This window comes from Melospiza melodia, chromosome 13 (assembly GCF_035770615.1).
Source record: "Melospiza melodia melodia isolate bMelMel2 chromosome 13, bMelMel2.pri, whole genome shotgun sequence".
In the NCBI taxonomy this organism is placed as follows: domain Eukaryota; kingdom Metazoa; phylum Chordata; class Aves; order Passeriformes; family Passerellidae; genus Melospiza; species Melospiza melodia.
Genome location: NC_086206.1, coordinates 14,306,128 through 14,330,832, shown reverse-complemented (window position 1 = coordinate 14,330,832; position 24,705 = coordinate 14,306,128). Strand labels below are relative to the sequence as shown.

Sequence of the window (24,705 nt, the reverse complement as noted above, 5' to 3'; positions counted from 1 at the left end):
TGTAGCAGTAAGCAGAACTCAATGAACTGCAGGGGTTACAGCCCAGCCCTCAGCATTCCCCAGAGCATTATCCTCACATGTGGTGTCTGTGAACTTCCAGCTCAGCTGCAGAGGCAAATGGAAATTTAAAGCCAGGTCAAACAGGCCATGCAGCAGAGGCTGGAGAACAAAACCAGATGGATCTTTTATCAGGAGAGATTCTGGTATTCACTGGATAAGAGAAGTGAGCTATTCTATAGACTAAGTTAATAAACAGTTTAGTTCTGTTTCTGCCATCAGGGTGTGTGCTGGCACAGACTGTGTCAACACAGATGCTGAACAACAGCTTTGATCTGGGACAGAATGCACTCATTATTGCTGTGCTGTGGATAGATTGCAGATCTCAGGACATTAGAGAGGGAGGACCCAACCTCTGCATCTTCAAGTGTAAAAGGAAAACCTTAATAAGGACTGCTGAACTGGACTAGCTGCCTCTCAGGAAATCACAAGGTAAACTCTGTTTATTTCTCTGTCACTGCCATTAAAATAAGTCCAGCATAAGGAAACACCAAGTTATCCAAAATAATGAATAATGTATTTTTCATGTGACTGTCTTCATGCCAAACCCCTGTGGTTTTAGTCTTACAACATGTGTGCAGGTGTACGTGACAAACTCTGACAACGAGAAGCACATCTGCATGCTGTCTTTTAATGATGGTATAAATAATTTCCCAAACTGTAAACTACTCCCAGGTAATACATTTCTGTACAGTCTCATAAACACACATGTATCACACATGTTAGCAGACATGGGCAGGGGTGACTTTGTCCTACCAGTGAGGCTTTGGCTTAGTTCCACACCCTGCAAAGTTCCTTGTGAAGCTCACGTGAACCTTTTGTATTTCAGGATTGCATCCTGAAAATATCTTAAATGTAGAAATCTTTCCATTTCTATAAAGCTGATTTTTTCTTGGAAATACATTATTGTAAGGCTTGAACTCATGATGAAGATTACCAATGTGTAAAGCTGCTGTCCATGGGCTGTTTACCAGCCTGCTGCTCTCCCTGTGCATTGTCAGTACCAGCACTGAGCCCAAAGTGCTGCAGGGAGGGAAGGAGGGAGGGAGCTCACCCACGGATATGAAATGCAGCTGTGCTCCAGGCTCTGTGCAAGGGAAGGGATCTTTGGGCTTTCTTTGATGGCTGATTGTACTTTCCTTTGAAGCTGTGTGGATGTGCCATCCTGAGGGGTTCTCTGATGGACAGGAGTTTTATTGAGGGGGTAAAAACTTGTCAAAGAATGAACAAACACAGTATCAGAGGTGAATTCAGGCTCTTTGTCCCATGAATTTCACAGCTTTGTAACCCTGATTTAGAGGAGTTCACTTCTGCTTTGATGTCTGATAAAAGTATATTCTTCTAAGGTAGTCTGCTGTTGGGAAAAACAAAATGCATCAAAGTCTGGACTATACTTTGAAAAACTGAGCAATTCAGTGTTCTTGTCTGATGCTTAAAATACTCACAAAGCTCCTGACTGAACCTTGGAAAGCCAACAGAAAGATTGCTGTGTGGTTTTGATTTCTTGCAATAAATTTAGATGGACTTTTATTCTGAAGTCCTTTTGTCTGAAAACTTTCTCCCTTCACATGACATTTGCAGCAGTATGAGAGTCCTGGCTGCCCTCTGCAGCTGGCTGTGCCAAGCAAGAGCCCAAGGTCTGTAGAAACCAGGCCAGTGCACTCTTTGGTTTGAAGCAGCTCCCAAATGTGATGCAAGCAGCAGCTGTGTGTGGGGTTATGCTTATGAGCAGAGGCCAAAGGATCTCTCCAGATGCAGACCTTCTGAAAATCTGGGTTAGATCCTGAGAGTGATCCAATCACTGTTGATGGCTTCTGAATTTTCCATGAATGTCAGTCAGTGCAGTGCAGAGAGCCTGAGCTCAGGGAAGTGCCAAAACCTGTTCCACTGGTCCCCTGAATCTTGAGCATGTCAGTAGAGCAGATTCTTGAACTGAGAAGAATGATGAAAAATGAAGACTCAAAGTGATCAATTTGAAGTTCTTGTCCTTTCTCTAAAGGCCCTTCAGTCTGCTCCTTTCCAGTCATCTACTTACCTGTCCTTTGCTCCACCAGCCACGCCAGCCTCAGCACCCAGTTTGATTTCTTGTAATCCACCTGAACTGCAGCTGTAGGACCCCATTTCAGGAGCTGTTTGTTGTTCTCTTCTTACGAGGCCTGTGGAAAACCAACCAGGGAGCAGTGATGTGATCTGAGCAGACACTAAGGGGACTCCATTTCCGGCTCTCCAGTTCCTGTCTGGTCATTTTTCAATGAGTCCAAGTCAAGCAGGAAGTTGACAATGATCCCTGTGCTCCCTGGTGTCTGTTCTTACCCTATGTCTTCTTTCATTTCTCACACTTCTGACCATGCAGAAAAATGTCCAAGGGCTGCATTTTTCAATGTGCTTTTACACACTGTCCCACTAGGCACTACTATAATGCTAATAAATAATAATAAATTATATATATGTTATGATTATTTGGACTCATTAGTACACAAGGACCCACATGATATGTATGTGCAAATGTGGAATTTGGGCAAATTCCTGCAATTGTTTGTTGTCTTCTGTTAGTGTTGTAAATAACATGTGCTAAAATACTTGGAAAGTTGGTTTGTTGGGCAGTGTCAGTTCCAGGCTCCCTTTCTTGGCTGGTTTGCTGTGTTGATAATGCTGCACTCTGCCTGCATTATCTGAGGGGTGATGCTGGTGTTGTTATCTGAGCTTTCTTCTTCCATTGGAAAGGCTTCTTCACCTGCTTCTTCTGAGTACAGGAAAGCCGTGGGCTGTGGAGAAGGTTCCACATCAGCCAGATCTCAGCAACTTTCAGGCTATGAACCACCATGAGGTCTTTGTAAAAACAGGGATCAAAGGTCTGCAGGTGTGGGGCAGCAGAAGGCTTAACAATGCCAAAGGTCTTGAACCCTTCGTGCAAAATGGGCTTGAGGTTGATTCTCTGTAAGCACATGCCCAAAAAGACATCATCAATGGGGAAGAGCTCCACTTCTCTGCACGCCCTGGAGAGCTTCCTCATGGTGCAGCTGGACAGCAGGAAGCCTCCTCCCCCGGCGTAGGCAGGGTAGATGCTCAGCCCATACATGCTCTCGGGGATGTAGTACTTGCTCTTGCGGACGCGGATGGGACGCGCGTTGTAGATGATGTCCCCAACAAAGAGGTCCTCAGTGGGGTCGTGCCTCTTGAGGAAATCAACGATGTTCTCCACATTGACAAAAACATCAGCGTCGCCTTTGAAAATAAATTTCACGTTGTGGCAGAACTCGGCAGCCCAGCTCAGGAAGTGGATCTCCTTCAGGGTCAGGTTGAAGAAAGTGTCCATGAAGTCCCAGAGTAAGATGTCCCGGTATGTCTGACTCTCCTGGTGCATCAGGGTCTCCCATGTTGCCAGCACTGTCCTGTTCTTTGGTGTTCCCAGCAGGAACACCCGCTGGATCTGCTCCCCGTTCACCAAACCCTCCCTGCCCCACGTTTTCCGGACAATCTCACGCCTGTCAAAGTCCTCAACCACGGATTTGATAGCAATGAGCAGGAAGGGACCTCCCGGTGTCTTTCGGCATTTCCTGGGCTGGTTAATGAGGAGATTGAAGTTCCTGTTGTCCTTGTTTAGGAGATAGAGCTTGAAGTTGAAGGCAGAATCAGTCAGTGGGGGTGGAGTTGTAGTTTGGACCCTGGTTTTGGCCACTTCTGTTGGTCTCATGGCAGGGGTAACTCGGGGTCTGGGTGCAGTTGCCTTTGCTGGCATCAGCCTCCGAGGTGCTCTGGGATCACTGAGTATTTTTGGTGCCACTCGAGGTTTGTTCTGTGCTGGCTCCTTCTTTCCTGCTGGGATCAAATGTTCCAGCTGGGAGTAGAGCAAAGAACAAAGGGCCACCAGCAGGAGGAGGGTGCAGATCACATCCCCTTTGAGGCGAACTCTCATTGTCTCTCTGCTGTTCCTGGGACTGCTAGAAGCTGTGTTTGAGCTGCCTGGCACCACTGCCCATCTGCAAATAAACACAGAGTGTGTCAGCAGTGAGGATTTGGCAGGTCTGAAGCAGGCAGGCAAGACTAAACATCATTTAAAAACCCAGCAGCAAAGCACATTTTACTCACACAAGCACAGAGACATTGAGAAACTTGTCAAAAGGCACATGGGGTTGCAAACTTACTGCTGATCCCAGTGCCAGCCAGCTCTGAGACTTGGTTAAGCAATAGTCCATCATCCTGAAAACCACCCTCTAAGCACAACCCAAAATCCTGCATCCCTTACTGCTGAACATGCTTTGTCATTTCAGAGATTTCACTGGGAAAAGCAAAGTGGAAAATTATGAATGATGCCATTCTCCCATAAATAATGACCTTTTTTCCCCTAGCTTGACAACCATTACTTGCTGCTTTTATCCTTTTTGACCAGGGAGGCTCAGAGCTGACTGCTGAAGGGCAGACTCCTCATAGCAGTGTGCTGCTGGTGTTTCCCTGCACACAGAGCCAACTTTTGGTGAACTGTGATTTGTACTCAAAATGAATGCATTGGGTACAATCTGGTATTCACACAGGACCTTTCTCCTGCCAGAATTCTTTAATATAAAATATTAAACCATTGTAAGTAACTTCCATTTATAAGGTTAGAAGGGGCCATGGGTCTTTTTCCTCTGCCAAATCACCCTAACTCCCCTGAGAGGTGAGGAAATAAATCCCAATATGCAGAAGCAAGGCAGAGCATGGTGTTAGGAAAATTTTGTTCATGTATCATAGATGAAACTACCTTTTGAAATACAAGATTTTTCCTCACTTACACTTTTCCTGGAGATCTTCTGTCTTATTTGATCAGTTCTTCAACTGCAAACAAAATGAGAATGAAAGAGTAAGAAGGCAGCAAGCAGCAGGTCCTCTCATCACCCTGTGGGTGCAGCCACTCCCTGCAGCAGTAACAGCAGAGCTGGACAGAGGGACCCCACAGCTGCTCCAGGAGGAGATGAGTGACCATCATCATTCCTGGGATCTGTTGCCATCACCATCACCTGTCCTCAGCAAAAAGGAAGGTGAGCCCCACCTGAAAATTTCCCCACAAGTATTTTATACCTCCACTAATAATGTATCGTGTTCATGTGTGATTTGTGGCCCTCTCTTGCCTGTGCTGTACTAAGAGAAGCTGCCTGTGAAGGTATTACAGTTCTCTGTCCTGAATTAGCTGAGATCATATCCAAAGATGACTTCTGGGATAAAAAAATGGAGAGGGATGTTTGATAAAGGCATACAGTGATAGGACAAGGTGCAAATGCTTGGTAAGAGTTTGGTGGTACCTGTTTTCAGCAGATACTGTCCTGGATTGGATCACTTGCTAATTGTTCATTAAGCAGCCATTTTGTATCAGCCATAATGTTAAGCTTTCAAACTCAAAATTAGATTGATGAGTCTGTAATAACGAAGTAACAAAACAGTGGTTTTGTACCAATACCTGTGATATCTAAGCAATATTTCAAGACTTAAGAGGAAGAAAATTATTACACCAGTTGATTTCTTGGCCAGACCCTTTAAAATTCTTAGATGCACTTTGTTTGGACATCATTATTTAAATACTGTGTTTTTCATTACTGGTTAGCTTCAGCTCCAAGGTACTGTTGAAATAGAGTATTTCACCATCATATGCTATTGCTTATCTTGGGAAAAAGATAAGCAGCTCCAAAATGTTTACTGACCTTATTATTTTTGTCTCCATTATTTATGAAATCATTATTTTGGAAAACAGCATACCCATGCCTTGGTGTAAGGCTCTCTGCATTCCTGGTGGATTTAAAATCCCTTTGGCCTTGTCCCGATGACCATGGGGTTTTTTCCTTAGGCCTTGTTTCTTGCTTTTTCCTGCTCTCTGACAGAGGCTTTTCTTCATTTGTTAGCTTTTTTTGTTTACCTTTCACTCCTCTCCTAGGCAGATGTTTTCACTGGCATAACTTTGTTACTAATAGCAGGATTGAACAGTTTTCTCAGATCTCTTGTAAATTGTTGTACAAATGTTTAGAATATTCAGGATCTGTTTTCTGTTTATGTTCTTTCTGCCACGTGGCTTGGCTCAGAACCATGCTCAGCCTCATGGAACAGTCCCTCCTGACACGTATAGGATCTTGGTTTGCATTTTACATCTGAAGTCCCCTCTCTTTCTTCACAGAACACAGCAAATTTCTTTTTCCTTTTCTATGCACAAGTTTGATCTTATTTCAGCTGCCAGGCTTCAGATGGTAATTAAGGAGCTGGATGAAAGTCCTGGATTTTTCCTGTGTTTAATGTTATCGACAAGGGTTTGGAATAAAACGAGCGTGTCATGAAACTCGTAATTTCCATGGCTTGCAGCTTCGTACTGCCAGCATCTCAGAATCTGGCAATAAGTGCCCTTGGAAAAGCCAAGAAAAACCCTGAATTGTTACAAGCCTGGGCAGATAGCCCAGATTTTCCTCAGTGTTTTCTTTTATTGAAAGTAAAGGATCCGAAAGAGTGATTTCCACGCTGAAATAAAACAGTTCAGTGCTGAATACAGAGCTCTCATTTTCAAATGAAGTTGCCAGCCCTTGAAGTCATTCCTTGATCTAATTATACGGATTTTCCAGTCTTTGTTAGGTATTTCCTTCTTTGGAAGGAAAATACCCTTGATTGTCACAGTGGTGTAAGCTCTATCCGTGGATGTCAGTGTGGGAAAAGCTGTTCTGCTCTCGAATACAGAGGGACTGATGATTCTGGCAGATGCTCTGGCATGTCCTAAAGCCAAAAGGATTATTCATCCACCTTGACACCAGGGGAAAAGAATTACAGGGCTATCAAAGTGAGCAGGAAATGTCTGATGCCAAAGGAAAGAGATGAGAGCACAGCAGGGTTTCTCAGCACACCACATCCCTGAGGGTCCAAGGCAGAGGCACCTCTGCTTCCTCTGCTGCTCTGGGGAACCTCCATCCAACCTGAAATGGAGCTGGGCTTACAAACTGCATCACTCAGGGCCTTGAGGAATGGCCTGGCTGCCAGCACTGCCTCCTGTGTCCTTCCAGCTTGGAAAAGCAGGCAGCTGTCCCTCTTTGTGTTGGCTCTGTGGGGATGGACACAGCGGGGTTGAGTCTGGCCTGATGGGGTCTGAATGGGATTAATGGGGCTGGGGATGTTCCATCCTGGGCTGGGCACCAGAAGTGTCAGAGGGCTGAGCTGGGCAGCAGGAAGAGGCTGACAGGCCCCATATCCACGAGGTGGCAAGATGGGCAGCCATAAATAGGGAATGAGCTGGAAGAACCAGGGGGGCACAGCCTGCAAAGCCCAAGAGACAATGAAAGGCTGGAAAGCTGGAAGGGGCCAGAGCTGGGCAGGGCACCCTGATGAACATCCAGGCAGGAGTCTGACCTGTGCTGCTGCACACTTGGGCAGAGGGCCCAGTCCTCTGCCTGGTTCTCATTTATTTGAGAGGAGGATTCTGAAATATGGCCAAGAACAGCTGCAATAAAAGCAGTCAAGTGATGATAAAAAAAATAAATTGCTAGCCCTTCATTTCCAGTTGAATGATATGAAACCTTGAGCCCATCCTGGCAATTCTTTTTGCAGCATTCATCACATCTCCATCACTTCTGCTCAGGGCCAGAGTGGGAAAAAGTCCTCTGGATCCTGTGCTCAGATTCAGTCAAGAAGCCTTGGTGATTCTGGCACGCTGCTTTGTGCCTTGAGGAGTGGTTATTTGATCCAGCCAGCCCTGGGAAAAGCAGCTGAGATAATCAAGCTGAAAACATGATGCACTGAGCATGGGGGCACAAAACCAGCAAGGAGCTCTGCTGCCCACTCATGCCAGCCTGGCTCACAGAAACATCCATCCCACCCGAGCTGTGGGGTGTCCTTGGATCAGCCTCTCCCAGCTGCAGGGAAGTGCTCCCAGCTCCCTCCTGACTCCAATCCTCACTGCTGGTGCTGGAGCTGCCACGGGTAGGTTTGGGTTGGGCAGCAGAGGGACACTGTGTGCCCATGGAACGTGTGGGGCTGTGGCTGCAGATGGAGGTGTCCCATCTGTCTGCCCATAAAATGAGCTACAGAAAGTGTGGGGGATCCAGCACTGATGGGTTTGATGAGGATTTTTTGTAATCATCAGAGAAGATTATACAATATTGGTGGTGGGGATACTTTGAGGCAATGCTTCAGGTTTGGGATATTTGTTTTCATTTCATGTTTGCTGAATGCATTCCACAAGAACAAAGTCATCTTGTAGCAGCCAGAGCTGGATACTGAGACCTGCCCAGGCTCTGGCCTGCAAGGGGAAAAGGCTGCACACGTGTCCCTCTCCTGCCTCATTTACGGGAGATTTTCCACTCAGATTCCCTCAGCAAGAGCGAAGCAAACTCCCAGGATCCTCCTCACTGGGTTCCTCTGCCTCAGGAAAAATCCTGACCCTGTTCAAGAAGCAATGATGACATTCCCTCTGCCCATGCTGCAGCTGGGGCTGTGTGGAACAGACGAGTGCAGGTGAGCTTTCAGCCCCCAGAGCAGGATGCTGACACCAAGAACTCTGCTCTGCCTGCAGCCCTGGAGGCTGCATCTTCCACTGACACCCTTGGTCCCATCCCCTGCACCCCTGAGGGCTGGGAGAGTGTTTGACTCCTGTGCCTGCACCACTTTAACTTAAATGTCTTGCTGAAGGGTTTTAAAGGGGAAGAGTAGCTCTGTGTGTTGGAGCAGGGGAAGAAGCTGTGTTCTACTTCTATGTTTGGGTGTCATGTAATGGCCTTTATTCCTCCATGGGTTTGGGGTTTGTTTGTTTGTTTCTTTCTTTCTTTCTTTGCTTTTCTACTGCCCCACTCATAGATGAGATGACCCTTATCTATTGATGAGGTCAGTAACCTTATCAAAGTTATGGCTTCAAGTGGCCCTGCTGTTGAAGAACTCCTCTCTGCATTTCAGGGTGCTTGTGAAGAGGCTTCATTTGGAGTTACAGGATCATAAAGTGATGCTGAATGATTTGATCTTCTTGATTAGACGACAGAGATGGCTGAAATACAAAGACCCCTTTTGGTATGTTGGTAAGTGCAAAGGCCCTAGAAAAATGAAATAACCAAAACTCTTGCTGTGCTGCCTTACCAGATAAAAACTCATACTATTCAGCTGCTTAAAACTTCTGAAGTCTATAAGCAAAGTAAGAGCAGGCTGTAGGATTTAATTAACTGAGTGTCTTGAGAGCTGTCCCAGGAATTGGGTTCATGAACCAGAACCAAGGGAGCACAGTGAGAGGAGCAGAGGCTCAGAGCTCAGCTGCCCAGGATGGCACAGCTCAGACACTGCTGCCCAGTGCCACAGTCACAGCACTGCAGCATCACTGCTGCTGGTATTTGCTGCAGCACCTGGAGGCAAAAGCTCTGTTGAGTCAAATACTGAGGAAGCAGGTAACAAAAATGCAGGCCTTGGTCCAAAGACAATTTCCAACTTTCCTGTCAGAGCTGCTTTTCAGGGCATTTTTAAATTTTTTCCAGGCCAGAGCAAACGAATGGATGAAATTCATGCTGTTACAGGACAGGGTGCCTTATTTATCTGCCTGCTTCAGTCCTCAAATATGTAGTTTGCTCAGCTTCCCAGCTGGCTGGTCCCATTTTATTGCAGTTTCTTCTGTTGGCACTGCCAGCCTTCCCTTTGCAATGCCAGTCACGTTGGATCACTGCTGCAAATGGCTGCTGTGGTCGCCTCCTTTCACCTTCCAACCCAGTCAGAAACCTCTGTGAAGTGTAGAAACCCTAACACAGAGGAGCTGCAGAGCTGCTGTGTGAGGCTGTTGAGGTGTCTGTTTCCAAGTTCAGGGGTCCCAGAGAGGAACTGGCCGCTCCTTGCTGGGGATTGCAGTCCCATGGGAGCCCTGCTGAGCCTGGGCAGGAGCAGCTGCCTGCAGGACTGAGCTCAGGGGAGGAACTCCCTGGGACTTCCCCCTGCTCCCCTGGCCCTGCTGGCCCAGTGTAAGCACTCAGGGCACAGTTTGGGGCTGCAGCTCCTTAAGGCAGTGCTTGATGCTCTGCTCTGTCCCTCCTGGGCAGGGGGCAGTGCCTGCACAGCACCGAGATGAGCATGGAGCTGTGCCAGGCACCTGGGCTGGGCCCCCCATACCTCTAACAGGTGCTCAGCCACCTGCAAGGTAGGAGAAGGTAAAGCCCAATGACTTTCTGCAGGCTCAGCGGCCTCCAGAGGTACCGTCCTACCTGCAGATGCAGTCCTGCTGCTGGCAGTCTGATTTTCAGAGTGGCAGAGGGCTCAGCAGCTCAACTCACACCCTGAGTGCTTTGGGGAAAGGACAGATCTGTCTCGAGTAGCCAAGGTAAGGAACCTGCTGTATTTCTTCCAAACATTAATTTTTCAGGGCCCAGGAGGGGAATAAAGCCTTGCAGGTTTGTGAAGGAGTAAGAAACTGAAACAAACACCTTCCTTTCCCAGCCCTCCCCAGGCTGCAGTGCTCACCAGCTCTTCAGCTCCCAGACCCTCTTCTGATAGATAATCTGCCCAATGCACCCCAAACCCGAGCAACTGCAGTGCAGTAGCATGGATGTGTTGTTACATCCATGGGTGATGGTGAGACAGGGAGTTGAAAATTTAACGCGAGGTAGAAACAGGGTGTACATGCTGATGTGCCCCACTAATTTCAAGATTATACCCAACACATAAGTTTCTCAGAATCTGCCCAAAAGCTATTAAAAATATAAATAAATGCCTGATGATTCACAGGGGCTAAATTCTTTTCTATCTTTGTGGCCCTAGAGAGCTTGAAAATTCTCATGTTTTGCTCACAGCATACTACATTGTAACATGGGGGAGATTCATGTCCTTTTCCTGATGAAGAATGGCTTGTAAATGTAACATACCACCACTGGGACATGTTTGTGGTTGGGAGGAAACCCTGTCTCAGAGCACTGCAGGCATTGTCTAAAGAAGCCCCACACTTCTGTAAAAACAGCCTAAACATTCAAAGAAAGTTCTTTGGAAAGTAAAGAGTAAAGCAGATGTCTCGGGGCTGGAGCCTGCAGCCGAGCCTGCTGCGTGTTAACCATCACGGTCCGGGCTGCCGCATTTAACACAATTCGAGAGCAGCAAGGCAAAAAGAAAAGCTGGGAGCAGAGGGAAGCAGTAAGGACAGACTCCAGTCCACCCTGCTCGCTGCACAACCCTCCCCAACCCCTCGAGATCAAACACACTCAATAGATACTTACAGCCCATTCGATAGCGCTGATCCCGCGTCCCCTCGGTGCCGTGTGCGCAGCGGGCTGCCAAGCAGGCACATCTGGATGTGGTTACGAGAGACATCGCTCGGCTCTCAGCTCAGCCAGCCAGCGGAGCCTGGGACACGCTGGGGGCGCCGAGCAGCGCTGGGGCCGGGGCCGCTCCCGCAGCAGCGAGCGGAGCTGCCCGGGCCGGGGCTGCCGCTGCGGCGGGGCCGGGATTGGGACGGGGATCGGGGCCGGGATCGGGGCTGGGATCGGGCCGGGATCGTGGCCGGGATCGGGGCGGCCCCGAGCGCAGCCCCGGCCCCGCAGCGAGCCGAGCCCGGCGATCGCGGCAGAGCCGGGCCCCGGCCAAGGCCGACACGTGATGGGCCCGGGAGCGCCGATGGCTCCGGCGGGACAGGGCGGGGGTGTCCAGGGGGAGAACGCTCAGCCAGGTTGGGGATTTGCACCAATTCTGTTAAAAGGCCGGGTTTTTCTTTGCTGCCCTTCCACCGTAACTTTTTTCACTAGGAAATGTACTAATTTTTCTGAATTTCTTTTTCTTCTATACTTTGGCTTTTTTCTTTTAATTTCCTTGTGAGTATTTACCTCTGCAAAGAGTCAAATTGAAAAATAGAGGTTGGGTTTAGCTCAGACGTTAAATCCACTTGTTTCTTTTTCTCCTAGTAGGAAAATGATGGGAGGATGAGTGAGCTGAGCAGTGCAGAGGCTGGAGACAGACCCAAGGATCCCTTCCAAAACCTGGAACAAAAAAAACCCAAAAACCAAACCCCACTTTTTTTGCCATGCAGTTGGGAATTCAGCTTTGTGGTAGATAAAGAAGGGCTGATCTTGTGATTTTCAAACAGTGTTTGAGATTTAAGAGATTCAGGGCAAAATACATCTCTGCCCTAGTTCACGCAAAAGGAGTTTCCCTGGATTCAGCTGTCAGGTCAGCCAGTGGCTTCCTGTGCAAAGCTGCTGCAGGTTTTATATCCCAGCTCCTTGGCTCCCCTCCTGTGGGACAGGAGAGCTCACTGGGAGTGAGGCACTTGAGATTGCAGAGGTGCTGTGCCCTCAGAGGAGCCCCAGGTATCCAACAGCACTGGAGGAAACACAGTGAGCTCCTCCAGGCGCCAGGGCTGGGACAATCCTCCCCTTCTGGCCATGCTGGCTGAAAAAGGCTCAGCAAAGCAGTCACTGGAAACTGAACAAACCAGAGGCTTGGGGCTGTAATCAGAGCTGATCCCTTGCAGGCAGGACCAGCCTTGGAATGTCAGGAGAAATGTGTGACTTTGGGCAGAGCCCTGCTGGGCAGCCACCCTCAGGCTGGATGCTGCTCTGGAGCTGGTGATCACCACACGTGGCCAGAACTTCAGTGACCCCTCTCTTACTACTGCAGGTAAGTGTTCAGTGAAAGTCTCTGAGGCAGTTTCATCAAAAGTATATATTTATTTATAAAAAAGAACGGGGGAAAATATATATACCAAAGAGGTTTTTCTGTAAAAGACAATTCCTTGGAGGCTGAATCTTCTGGACCCAAGTATGCCTGGCATTGCAGTCCACAGCTGATCGAGATCTGATGCTGAATATCATGGGAATTTGGAATCAGATGGTCAGCAAGGGATTTTTCCACTGAAAACTAAGAGACATTAACCACACATCTCATACAGGTTTGTATTAGAGTTGCACAGCCAGCTCCCTTCAGGGGCGTTAAAATTCAATCCAAAGGGAAAAAAAAATATTTTTTGACTCTAGGCCTTAAATTGCTTCAGTGTTTGAGTCCATCTCCATACAAAAGACACATGGCCAGCCCCCTGTCCAGTGTACAGCACCAGGGTCAGCACACACTCCAATATGTGGGTCAGACTCACAAACCCTCCTGATCCCTCTTCTTGTACCTCCTTGGTTTAAGGATACCAGATACAGTCCCAGAGGTTCACCAGAATTTTCAGCTTAAATAAATCAGCAATGTAAGTGAATTTGAGGCTCCTCATTCTGCCCATGCTCACTCCTGGTTTCAGAGTCTGTGGGCAGCTGTCAGGGTGTGGTTCCTTGGGAACACAGAGGGGAGACAGTGACCCAGAGAGCAGGACAGCTCCTCAATGCTGAACCTGCCTCTGAAATGAAAGGCAAAATAAACAGAGGCAAAATTGTCTCTTCCTTTGAGACACTTCTGTATCAGGGGATCCAGTCAGGTTTGCTTCTATCAGATGCCTCACGTCAAAGTATATCTGGAGAGAATTTTAACTTCACTCTCCTCTTTGTTATCATCTGTTTGAACACTGTGGTCAGCTATGCCAAAACAAATCATTCAAATTCTCCTTTGGATGGAACTTTTATGCCTTCTGGCAGACTGAATGGAGGCTCCTTCAAACCCGAAACATGGTTAAAATGACAAAAACAATCTGTACCAGAAAAAAAAGCCCTCTTGGATCTCTTCCTGTAAGCAGATTTTGGCCTGATTTCTGCTGCTTGTTCTATGTTTTTTCTGGTTTAGATTCTATATGGAATTAATTAGCACCTTTATTTGCTTTTAATGTTGTGTTTGGTTCTGAAACACTAGCATGACCCCTGATTTTTTTTTTTTCTTTTTCACAGATATATCTCAGTATATGGAGAAGAGCAGGTACTGGGATGAGGCAAATTTCTCCAGCAGCAGCACTGTCCATGGCTTATCTCCCACCATGATGATGACTGCTCATGGAAAAGGAGGTATGAAACAGCCACTGCTATGTCCCAAACCATGCCATGTGCTGGAGACAGTTTCACCATGGAATGTCACTGAAAAACCCTTTTCCTTCAAGTCTCTGCAATGAAGGCACCTGTGAATGCTGTTGGAGATTAAACATTCCAGAAAGGTTGCCAGGGGCTCCAGCACTTAATGGCACTTCTGACAGGGAATATGTAAGAGGAAATACACATGCCAGTCACTGGCAGAAAGAAAACATTTACATTCAGAAGAAAGCATTCATGGTTAGTCCTCTGCAAAACAGTAACAGCAGTAAAAAGTTTTCTGGACTTGAAGTAGATGCTGAATAATAAGACTTGCTCATTTTGAGCATTAACATGCTACAAAAACTAGTAATTGTCACTACTCAGTGGCTGCCTTATATATATGTGCAACTTGTGCACATATAGCTGGTCTGAGAGCTTAGAAAAATTATTTGCAAATGAGACGGCAGGCTATGCATGTGACCTTCTTTTCTTAAAAAACAAGGTCATATGCATATGGAATATGACAACAATTACTTAAAAATTAATTTCTGCAAAATCAAGAGCAAACTCTCTTGCTCTTAAAGTAAATTTCAAGTTTCTGACTTTTTAATTTTTTAAAATACAATTTTTCAGATGGGTTTCTGCCAAACGGAGTTCCCCAGCTGGGATTTGGCAGGAAAGCTAAATGCTCTGAGGTGTGGATCCACAGCAGCCTAAATTAGGCAAGATCAGCACCACTGTGTTGGTCCCAAAAGCAAAACTGTCAGAGAGGTCATTGCTTCCTTTTGGGAAGAGCACTGGTACTACTGGAAGGGAGAGGGTGGGATGTGTGAGCAGGAATGGAGGGGATGAAACTGCAATGGCACTGATATAAAATGGCTTAATAAAAGGTGATGGAGCCACAGTCTTTGCAGAGATGGTGCCTGCATGAAGTCCTGCTTCCTTGGCAGGTAGGGGCAAGATGGAAACAGATTCACTCACACCTGAAAACCTTCTCCCCATACATAACCCCTTCCTTTCCTGGTTCTGTATGTAACCTCAGGGGTTCAAAATCTGCAGAAAACAGGTCATGTTTCCCTGGCTTACACTGAGGATGGGATACTCAGCTCATTTGACCCCAGCTGGCTCAGAGCAGGCCATCTAAATCCTGCCCATCCAGATCCCCAGTGACTGATGCTCAGCTGTTCCAGCAGAAGGTATGGGAATCCAGCCCCAGGAGCTTGGATCTGAGCCCACACCTGAATCTGAGGTTGTGCTCCTCCAAGTTGTTCCTACCATGGCTGCTAGCAGCCTGATATTGTCATGTGCACACAGACTTGGTGTGTGTGGCCAGAGTCCCCCCCTGCACCTGAAAACATTTCCACAGCCCACTGGCTATTGCCACAGATGGGAAGGGAAAGAAAGGATAGAATTAATGGAGTAGTATCAGTAAAAACCTATCAGGAAAGCACTGGGAATATGGCAAAGGTAACTGAGCTGCTTTTGTGCTTCACAGGAGCCATGTCATGCCAGACACTCACTGCTCTGTGCTTTGTCACAGCAGAAGTGCAGCTGCTGTGTTGACATATCAGGAGACACTCAGCTTCTCCCACAGGAACTGAAAGCAGAAGTCAGCCCTGGGGTTTGGGAGATTTGTCTCTTAAACCATTTTTACCCTAAAAATCAGTGCAGGTGAATCCAGGCACGGTGGCAGCTGGTGTTGGATTGTCACACAGTGACAGCAGTGCCAGGGAAAGGCTCTCTGTAGCTCCTGACACCTGTGGGACACAGCAGGTGAGCTGTCCCCTCCAGGGGCCCAGCAGGCTGAGGGTGGCCAGGAGGTGAGAGCAGCCAGCTGGGTGTGCTGATTGCTCAGCTCTGTGGTCTGAGAATGGCATCTGATGCTGCAATGCCCTGAGGGAGCAGCTCCAAACCAGGCTCCACAGGCACCTTGCTGATGAGGAGGCTCTTTTCCTTCCAGCACTGTGTTTGGCTTTCCACAGCTGCAGGCTCCCTCAGGCTGGCAGGCAAGAGCCAATCAACAGTATTACTGTCTGCCACAGATGAGAAAATGTTGACAATCATTGTCTGAATTTGAGTTTGTCCATGTTGTTTGTTCAGTGTCTGCCATTTGTTGTACAGCAGCAATCTTTTGCCCTGTGGAAGACTGAGGCTGTCCCAGGGAGAAGGAAAGCCTTCAGGTGGTGAGAGGTGGGAAGGAGCTATAACAGAGCAGGGCAGAACAGATACTCTGGCCATGAATGTTCTTTGTTCTTCAAACAAAGAAGGAAAATAACCTAAAATTGGTATTTCCTTACTTTCTCCTTTTTCTTTACTTGATGTCATGGCTGAGGGCAAAAATGTTTTCAATGTAAAAATATATTGCAGCTCTCCAGATGATGGCCCTGGACACAGCCTGAGAAGCAGTGGCATTTTCTGCTTCCCAGAGAAATTCTATGAGAAGCCTTGCTTGCTTTTCTCCTCTCCCTAATTCTCCCCTAGGGCTCTCTGTCTGGCTGCTTCCCTGTCACAGTCCTGAAGGAAGTCAGGGTGAAAGCCTCTCACCATTCACAGGAAGGTAGTGCTATATTTCTGAAAACACAATGAAATAAGGCAAATCAGAGGTCCATGCTGGCTTCTGCAGACACAGAACCTCTCCCCTGAGCATTTCCACCCCTATGGAAACCTGTGGTGACGTTCAGGACTTTACATTCCCAGACACTGGCAGCCGTTTCCTACAGTAGCTAAAGCAGGGAAGCCCTTAGCAATGGCACTGTCCCCGGGCTCTAGGAGCACTCCTCGCTGGAATGGAGGCCCAGGAGCTCCTCAGCCAGGCTGACAAGACCGTTCTCCTCCAGGGCTGTGACCAGCCGGGCTATGGTGGCCCTCTTGCCCTCGCACTGGATGAACCTGAGCAGCATCTGGTAGGCCTGTTCATAGAGTCCCTCGCGCTCGTACTCCAGCGCCACGGTGTCGATGGCGGGGTCGCGCAGGGCGCGGCACGAGCTCTGCAGGGAGCGACCCACCTGCTTCCACTTCTTGGACACGGACTTGGCAAACTTCTGGTGGTCATCTGGTGTGATTGTTCTGTTGTCTGAAAGGGGCAGAGGCCAGGTAAGACACAGAAGGTTTATGGCTGATGTGATGCAGCTGGGGCCAGTTCAAGGTTTGGTCAGTACCCTGTGGAGCAGGGAGTCTGAGCTCTCTGCTGGGCTTGTCCCTACCCTGCAAGCTTGGCAAGGCCTATTCTTTTTTTTTTTTTTTCTCTCAAAACTGTCCTGTGGTTTGCCAGAGCCCTTTTTCTTTTTTTTTTTTTTTTTCCTTTTTTTTTTTTTTTAGCCTTTCATAGGCAGCTTGGTAAGGCCTTTCTGACAAAGTCCCCTGTTTCCCACCTAAACATCCTCAAAACACTGGAATTCTGACAGGAGCTCTCTCCTCAGCTGTTTAGCACTGGAGACTATACACAGCTTAAGCTAGCTCAGAAATGATCTAGCTTATCTCAAGCTGATATTGCTATTGAGACTCTCTGAAAGCTCTCTGTAGGGCCAGACCCCAAAGCCAGCTGGTGAACTGAGGGAGCCTGGATAAATCAGTCCTGTCTGAAAGCAGGGCTGAGGGTGTCCATGGGAACGTCCCCAATCTGATCCAACCGACACTATTAACTCACCTCAACCAAGTGACATGGAAGAAGAGAAAAATACTCTATATTCCTCCTTTCACTATTAATTTTAAGTTGTGAGGAATGTGGAAGGGACACAGACTCTGAAACATCTGGTTCTGTGCCACCCCAGAAAAGAAAACAGGTGGAAGCCTGATGTGAAGCATCATGGCAATATCTTGGGACTACTGTAATTCCTTTCTTATGGGATGCTGGGAAGTCCTTGGTTTATCTGAGGTAGACCCCAATATGTAGTGATGATAATTCTTCCTGCTGGGCTGTGAGGCAGACCAAGGGCTCTGTTGGTCAGCTCTAGCTACTCACCAAACTTTTGTCCCTGAAAGATGAAGGTGAGCTGTGGGGGAAGGGAGCTGCCTTGAGGGGGATGAGGCTGAGATGGGGACTTCAGAGATGTGCAGTCTTTTGCAGCCACATTGTTGTTGGTGCTCTGGTGAAGCATCAGGCTCTTGAGGCATTCCTCCAGCTCTGTGATCTCCTCGTCTGGCAGGCGGTCAGGCTGTAACACAAACAGCATCAGTGACTCTGCCAGGGCCACCAGCTGCAAAGCTGAGCCTGCTGAGGTCAAGAGAGAAGCAATGAGATACAGCATGAGCTGTCAGCCCGCCCAGTGAGGTGGTCTAGTAGAGCTGTGGCTGAACAGGATGGCTTTAAGTGGATTTGAATCTGTAATGTGATATGAAATAGACAATCTCTCCCTGCTGGGTTTTTCGCCTGCACCAGTGAGCGTTTACAAGTTGCACAAAACTGCTACTAGCACATGTTAGTTAGTTTCCAGCAGCCCTCTGCAAGAACTAGGGTGCACTGCAGGCAGCAGGCTTCTCCCAGCTCCCTGTGAGGGTGAGACCCACAGAGCAGGGTGATCTGATCCAACAGCTCATGGCCACCCAAGCAGGCAGCTCCTGTTACCCACCTTCTCTCTCTCTCTGCCCCTCTGCTCCCTAAGGTTTGTTGTTCCTGGCTCCTCACCAAGCCAGGCTTTTTCACTAGCCAAGAGAAAATTAGTCTAACTTCCAAAAAGCAGTTATGAGAAAAGGAGTAAAGAAAGCAAAGCACATGGGAAGAGTCAAAGCTGGCAGTGCTGTGCCTCAATCAGAGTGTTTAGCTCACTTACAGCAGGTACCCAGCACTGCTCTCAGCTGCTGAAGGCTGTGTCCCATCTTTCTGCCTGTTGCACTGTTAGGCAGGGTCAGACTGAGTCACTTTTGGGGAACTGAGAATAAGCTCATTTCTTTTGCCCAATCAGCTAGTTCAGCACAGGGAAGGAGCAGCCAGGCACAGTTCACAGGGTATGGGATATTACATGTTGTTTGGTTTGGAGATGAAAGGTTTGGGTTTATTCTCTGTGCTTACAGAAAAGCAACGTGGAAAAACGTGCTCTTGTGCCTAATATTCCTGATTGATAGTGAGTGCCTGTTTATCAGGACCATTTAGAGGAACCAGAGCTAAAGTTCCAGATGGAAAAGAGAGGAGGGGAACAAGTCAGTGAGTTTAATCATGTCAAGTGCCTTGTAGTGAGATGACAAGATCTCACTGCTCTTGCAAGCAGGATTAGAGTGCTAGTGCCAAAGTGTGCAATGAGCCAGATGCCAGATGAGAGAGACTTTGCCTTCAGAAGTGCAGCCTACTCCTGCTGGCAGCAGATGCTGTATGTCCCTACTTTGACACAAGTTTTTGGTGTGATGTGCAGTGTTTGTACTGACTTCCACGGCTCATTTCCAGGTGCAGTTACCTTTGACACTCTGGGAGGAGGTGTTGTGTGTGCAGAGCAGTGATGGCTCCAGCTAGGGCTGCTCCTCTCTGCCTGCCTCACAGCTGTACTGAGGCACACTTGTGCTGTCAGCAGCACTGTCTAGAACTCCTTGTCTTAGTGAGGTTAACAGCCACACTAGCTGTTATACATAGAAGGCACAGAGTTAGCAGGATTTTTGCAGGCTGCTTTAGGTTACTCTGCTGCCCTTCCAGAAAAGTGCACAGCTCTTTTCTGAGCAAGGGCAGAGCTATTTCTCCATGTTAGAGTTAAGAGCTGAAGGACTGAGAAGTTTGTTAACCTGACATGCTGCATCAGAAGTAGATTTGCAGCTACCTCTGCAAGCCCAGTGCCGCCCCTCCTCATTGCTGTCCATCCTCCCTCCCTCTCCCACTCACCTTTTCTCTGTAGATGCACTCCAGGCAGCGATCCTCATCCTTCAGCATCTTGTCAAGGTGCTCACTGCCAGCCTTCAGCTCCACTTCCAGAGGCACCGTGGTTGTGGCCAAGGAGAGCTGGAGGTGGCTCTGGAGGGATTTCTGGAGCGCTCCTTCGCGGTAGCTGCGCAGGAAGCGGCGGCAGTTCTCCTGCCTGCAGAACCGCAGCTGCACGATCAGGTGGGGGTGGCTGCAGTGCACCTTGAGCATGTCCACGCCATTCACGCTGCCCGTGGAGTCTGTCAGGGACAAGGGAGCACAGCCACAGTCCAGCCATGAGCCAGCCTACCCAGATCCACACCCATTTGTTGTGTTGTGATTTCGGCATTTACCTCAGAGACCCAGTTCCTCCCATGATAATTCCCTGCTAGGTGTGTCAGTCATCTCTCCCTCCCCCTTCCCCGCTGCCTGCTGAGCATTGTCTGTCAATCCTGGCATTCCAGAAGGGCATCAAGTGATTGGGCAGATTCAAAGATGCCCCCTACCCCTGGGGGGACATTGGGCTGTCCAGGTGTCCTTTGTCCCTTGAGACCTCCCTCCCCTCCCGTACCGTACCTGGTTGGTGGTCCCTGTGTTCCTTCCCTCCTCCTCTCCCCCAGGTAAAAGGGTGAGCAAACCACATGATTTGAGAGTTCTGTTGGAGCTGTTACTGGATTCAGAGGCCTGTGGGCCAGGAATAAAGCTCTGGATCCAAACCCCTCCATCAGAACCGACTCCTTTCCTTCACCATTGCTTTAAAGCTTCTCCACCAAAGGTAAACCTGAGCTCCTGCATGTCTGGACTTGTCTCCAAGCACCCAGCTGCAACATCCAGCCAGCCAAAAGTGTCTCTGAGGTGAAATCACCACAGTTGCTCCTTTTTGCTCAAGCAGCAAGGGCCACACAAGCTCAGGTATGTCCTGCCCAGCCATATTGGTAATTAGTCCAATACCCATCCACAACAAGCCTGCAGTAGAGGAACTTTTGAATTCTCTTTGTGATAAAATCCTCTGGGATGGAAAAGTGTGTTAAACCAAGAGGGAAGTGTGGGAATTTATAAAAACTAAAGGGTGGCCCACAGCTCTCAGCAGGCTGTTGGTAGCTCCCCTGAAACCTTCCCTTCCCCAGGTTCAACAGCTCCAACTCCCTCAGCCTCTCCTCACAGGAAAAGTACTCCAGCCCCCAACCATCTTGTGAATTTCTGCTGAGCTTTCTCCACTTTACTGCCTTTCCTAAACAGAGTGAGAATGAGCTTTCCTTATCCATGAGGGTGAGATTAAAGAAAGGCATGTCACTGCACACCAAGATACCAGAGGATGGGTACCTGCTAATGCCAGCTTCAGGGCCTTGAACACACAAGGCTTCTTCTGGGAGCTCTCGTAGAGGGACGGCAGCGTGATGGTCTTGCAGGTGGACTGAAGGAACAGGTAAGCACTGCCAGTCCATGAAGGGGAGGTGCCTGCCATCTTCAGCACCCTACAAAATCACATGGGCAAGCTCAGAGACCATAAGGGATGCCAGGGGAGTGCTACAGCACAAGCACAACAGACTTATGGGTATTTACTCTTATTTCTTAGAGCAGCGCTGATGTTGCTAAAGCAAGTGTAGCCTTTGAGAGGTTTACCCTTACTCTGTAAAGCACAGCACAGTGGGACACCATATCCCAAAGAAAGAAGCTCACAAAGCTTTACTTTCATTTTCCACTGGAGTCCATTCATTTTATAGTCCAAACATACTCTGAAGCAGAGTTTCAGTCCCTATGCCTCTGACTAGCCAAGCTGGCAAAATGTGAAATGATTGAAGTGCTCCTGGGACCACCGAGCAGTCCTGGCTCTGGCATGCTCCCATGGACTGAAGCCCCACTGCAACCAGAGATGTTCTCCTTTAGGTCCTGGTCCCCAGGCTGTTCACAGGGCCCTGAGCTCTTGTTACAGGACACTCTAAACAGGCAGGACAAGGGAAATCGTTTTAAACTGAGAGAGGGTAGATTTAGATTAGATACCAGGAAGAAATTTTTTACACTGAGGGTGGTGATGCACTGGCACAGAGAGGTGGTGGATGCCCCATCTCTGAAAATATTCAAGGCCAGGTTGGACTGGGCTTGGCTCGAGTTGAAGATTTCCCAGTCTCCACAGAGGAGTTGAACTAGATGGCCTTGGAAAGGTCCCTTCCAACCCAACCCATTCGGTGATTCTGTGTCCCACGGCTACCCCTCTGCTTTGTTTATGCCCTTTGTTTTTGTGCCCCTGCAGTGTAACCCAGGGGTGAATCTCCCGTCTAGTGAGCACTGCCCCATCCCAGTCCCCGCTCCGCGGTCAAACCGCTGTGGGGGCTCCAAAACCCAGCCCGGACGGCAAGCCATGTTTGCGACACGGCTATTGCCTTTTCGCTGACTCCTGCAGGCGTCAGGCCGCTGCTGCGGCTCAACTCCCGTCCCAGCCTGACTGGGAGGGGGCTGTCCCTGAGGGAAAAGCGCCGGAGCAGCCGCCGGCCCGGTCCCGCCGTGCTGTGCCGCCCTCAGGGCCGGCGGCTGCCCCCGCTGCCCCGGTGTCCCCTTGGTGTCCCCCCAGCCCGGAGCGCGGCCCCTCCAGCCCGGCCCCTCCTGCTGTCCCGGCGGGACGGCCCGGCCCCGATCCCCGGCCCCGATCCCCTGCCCGCGGCAGCCCCGGCCCGGCGGCCCCGGGCGGCGTTACCTCCTCAGCGCCGGCCTCGGCCCCGACACTTCCGCCAGGGCGCGGCGCCGCTCGGCACCCGCTGCGGGCGGGGAAACGGGAAGGCGAAAGTAAATCCCAAGAGCCCCTGGAATGGCCGGCGGTACTTCCCTCTACTGCCTGCTGGTTGTCGCGGGGCCCGCGGGGCAGGGGCTGCTGCGGGGAGCCCGGCCCGGGGCTGGCCGACACCCTGGCGCTTCCAGGTGTCCCCGCCGCAAGGCCGCCCGCCCAGCTCGGTGCCTTGGTGTCTCGTGTAGGTGAGGGTCTGTCAGAAATACTCCGTTCAGGTGGCTCCAGAGCTCGAGCATGGCATCCATGCCGGAGGGCTGGGGTGGATGTGTCTCTCTGGACCATTAGCGATGAGGAGTGCGGTGGCTCGAAGCCCCTGCGTGGCTTGCGGCTGACACACGCGAGGCTGGTGGGTCCCGGCTAGCACTTGTCAGCTTATCCCCGTAGTGCTGCTGCTGAGGGTTTTGATAGGTAGAGAGAATGAACCAGCATTTCCCAAGTCCATGAGAGGTTCTGTCAAATCAAAGCACGATTTGTGTCTCCGTTGCTCAGCCTCAGGTAGCAGCCCCTTGTCCAGGCTGCATTTGCCCTGCACAGGTGCCCTGTGAGCTGAAGGACAGCAGCAGCTCCCTGGTTTGTCCCCAGCTGGTGAAAAGCTGGCATGGGCCTGGGCCACATTCTGGGCTCACGTGCAGGCTGCAGCCACTCTGGCTTGGCAGTGGTTTGTGTAAACTGGGGGATTGAACTGCAAAAAGGCAGGAAGCATTTTAAAACACTAAAAATACCGATATATCCGATGCTATTTTACAACAGTATTTTATCAATATAAACCTAATTTGTTTGCTAAAGGAAAGACGTGATTCAAAGGGATCTGTAATGGGATTAATCTGGTCTGGGTCTCCTGGGTGCTCTGGATCACAGTGTCAGATCTAGGGGGGCAGGCAGTGCCCTCAGACCCCTTCAGGATCAGCAGGCCTGATGGTGCCAATGCTTCTGGAAACAAAACATTTACTTGCTAACAGCTTGAGCAAGTGAGTTCATACATTTAAGGTTTATTGGATGGGGCTAAATGAACCTGGACATCCTAACATTTCACTGCAAAAGCTAAACCTGAAGCAGTGCTGGCTCCCAGAACCAGATGGAACCGCAGCGTGATTACTGTGGGAAGCATCTCCCATGTCCTGGAATGTTTTGTCTTGACACCAATCCACTTGCTGTATATTGTGGTGGTAAAAAAAGAATGAACCCCAAGTTTCTCCTATGCTGACCCTTGCTGAGTCTGTGCCTTCTGGGAGCATCCCATGGGGCGAAATCAAAGTGCTTGATGAGCACTTGGAATTTCATCTTGTTTCCCATGTGGGAAGTAAAGATGGCAGCGAGGGCAGAGGCTGTGGCTCAGTGGGGCTCAGCTGGCCCAGAATTGGGGTGTCAGGGTTCACTGGCAGTCCCTAGGGGGCTGGGGCTGGGATAGGACAGGCTGCCCTGGGCTGGCAGCAGTCAGAAGGCTAAAAGCACGCTCTTAATATCAGTGAGATTCACAATCCTCCTTAACGGCTCCAAAGGCTTTAAGGAAATAATAAAGCAAAAGGAGCTGAACCCATGAGATCTCATTCATTTTGCCTTAACTCTTTGGCAGATGTGTGTTAGAGACAGTACTGAAAGCAGAGAAGCAGTGTCCGAGCTGTCGAGGTGATTGCCAGAGAAGATGGCAGAGGATGCTGAGTTCCCAGGCAGGAAGCAGGACGGTGTCACTGGGCTGCTGTAGCCTGCTGGGTGGGAAGGGAAGGGGGTTGTCACTGATATGATGGCAGATAAGATAGCAGAGCTGCTGTGCTGCTGCCACCTCACACTCCCGGTAAGGAGTCACGCTTCAAAGCAGCACATTCTACAAAAACGTGCAGTCCTGTTCCCCTCTGCCTTACCCTTTCTGCATTGCTGCTCTGTTCCTGCTTCATGGGTTTCAGCTCCATCCCTTCCTTGAGGCTCCCTTGGTGCACAGGCTTTCATTTCAATGAAATCTGCGCTGCTGAGGGAGTGCTGTGACTCTGGATTCCCCAGCCCCAGAGAGGGCATGCCATGAAATTCTGAGTGAGATTGTGAGACTTGGCCCACACTCCAGTGCTGGCCTGGGAAGGGGAATGTTTGCTTTTAAAAATCTCTTGCTTGGTTATGAGAGGGCTGAAAAAACATGTCATGGGGGCAGTTTAGTTTGTGCAGAAATG

General features: G+C 49.2%; 2 protein-coding genes and 1 long non-coding RNA gene across 5 annotated transcripts; 1 reads left to right on the top strand and 2 right to left on the bottom strand.

The window, feature by feature from the left end:
- Positions 1-672: 672 nt before the first annotated feature.
- On the bottom strand, positions 673-11,395 carry B3GNT9 (UDP-GlcNAc:betaGal beta-1,3-N-acetylglucosaminyltransferase 9). 3 transcript variants are annotated; one of them, XR_010029379.1, is made up of 4 exons: positions 11,232-11,395; positions 4,830-4,872; positions 2,093-4,037; positions 673-1,989 (listed from the first exon to the last, which is right to left on the bottom strand). XR_010029379.1 is itself a non-coding variant. In XM_063167840.1 (3 exons), the coding sequence occupies exon 3, from the start codon at positions 3,971-3,973 to the stop codon at positions 2,726-2,728; it is 1,248 nt and encodes a 415-aa protein (XP_063023910.1). In that variant the 5' UTR covers positions 3,974-4,037; positions 4,830-4,872; positions 11,232-11,395; the 3' UTR covers positions 673-2,725. The 3 variants fall into 3 exon arrangements, 2 of the variants coding, with proteins under 2 accessions (XP_063023910.1, XP_063023911.1); XM_063167840.1 differs by having other exon boundaries at positions 673-4,037; XM_063167841.1 differs by lacking the exon at positions 4,830-4,872 and having other exon boundaries at positions 673-4,037; positions 11,232-11,333.
- LOC134424237 (uncharacterized) lies at positions 9,813-13,935 on the top strand. The gene is made up of 3 exons (XR_010029380.1): positions 9,813-10,345; positions 12,482-12,627; positions 13,827-13,935. It is a non-coding gene; the product is annotated as an uncharacterized LOC134424237 (long non-coding RNA).
- Positions 12,658-22,504, bottom strand: TRADD (TNFRSF1A associated via death domain). The gene is made up of 5 exons (XM_063167842.1): positions 22,457-22,504; positions 21,088-21,239; positions 19,747-20,024; positions 17,905-18,097; positions 12,658-17,016 (listed from the first exon to the last, which is right to left on the bottom strand). The coding sequence occupies exons 2-5, from the start codon at positions 21,227-21,229 to the stop codon at positions 16,709-16,711; spliced, it is 921 nt and encodes a 306-aa protein (XP_063023912.1). The 5' UTR covers positions 21,230-21,239; positions 22,457-22,504; the 3' UTR covers positions 12,658-16,708.
- Between the last annotated feature and the right edge of the window lie 2,201 nt (positions 22,505-24,705).

Coding starts and splice junctions, on each gene's coding strand:
- B3GNT9 (XM_063167841.1), bottom strand. CDS start 11,302: ATGTGCCTGCTTGGCAGCCCGCTGCGCACACGGCACCGAGGGGACGCG. Junction 4,038..11,231: donor TCAGCGCTATCGAATGGGCT/GTAAGTATCTAT, acceptor GTTTATTTGCAG/ATGGGCAGTGGTGCCAGGCA.
- TRADD (XM_063167842.1), bottom strand. CDS start 21,229: ATGGCAGGCACCTCCCCTTCATGGACTGGCAGTGCTTACCTGTTCCTT. Junction 18,098..19,746: donor AGTGCATCTACAGAGAAAAG/GTGAGTGGGAGA, acceptor TTTGTGTTACAG/CCTGACCGCCTGCCAGACGA. Junction 17,017..17,904: donor CTTTCAGGGACAAAAGTTTG/GTGAGTAGCTAG, acceptor TGCCCCTTTCAG/ACAACAGAACAATCACACCA.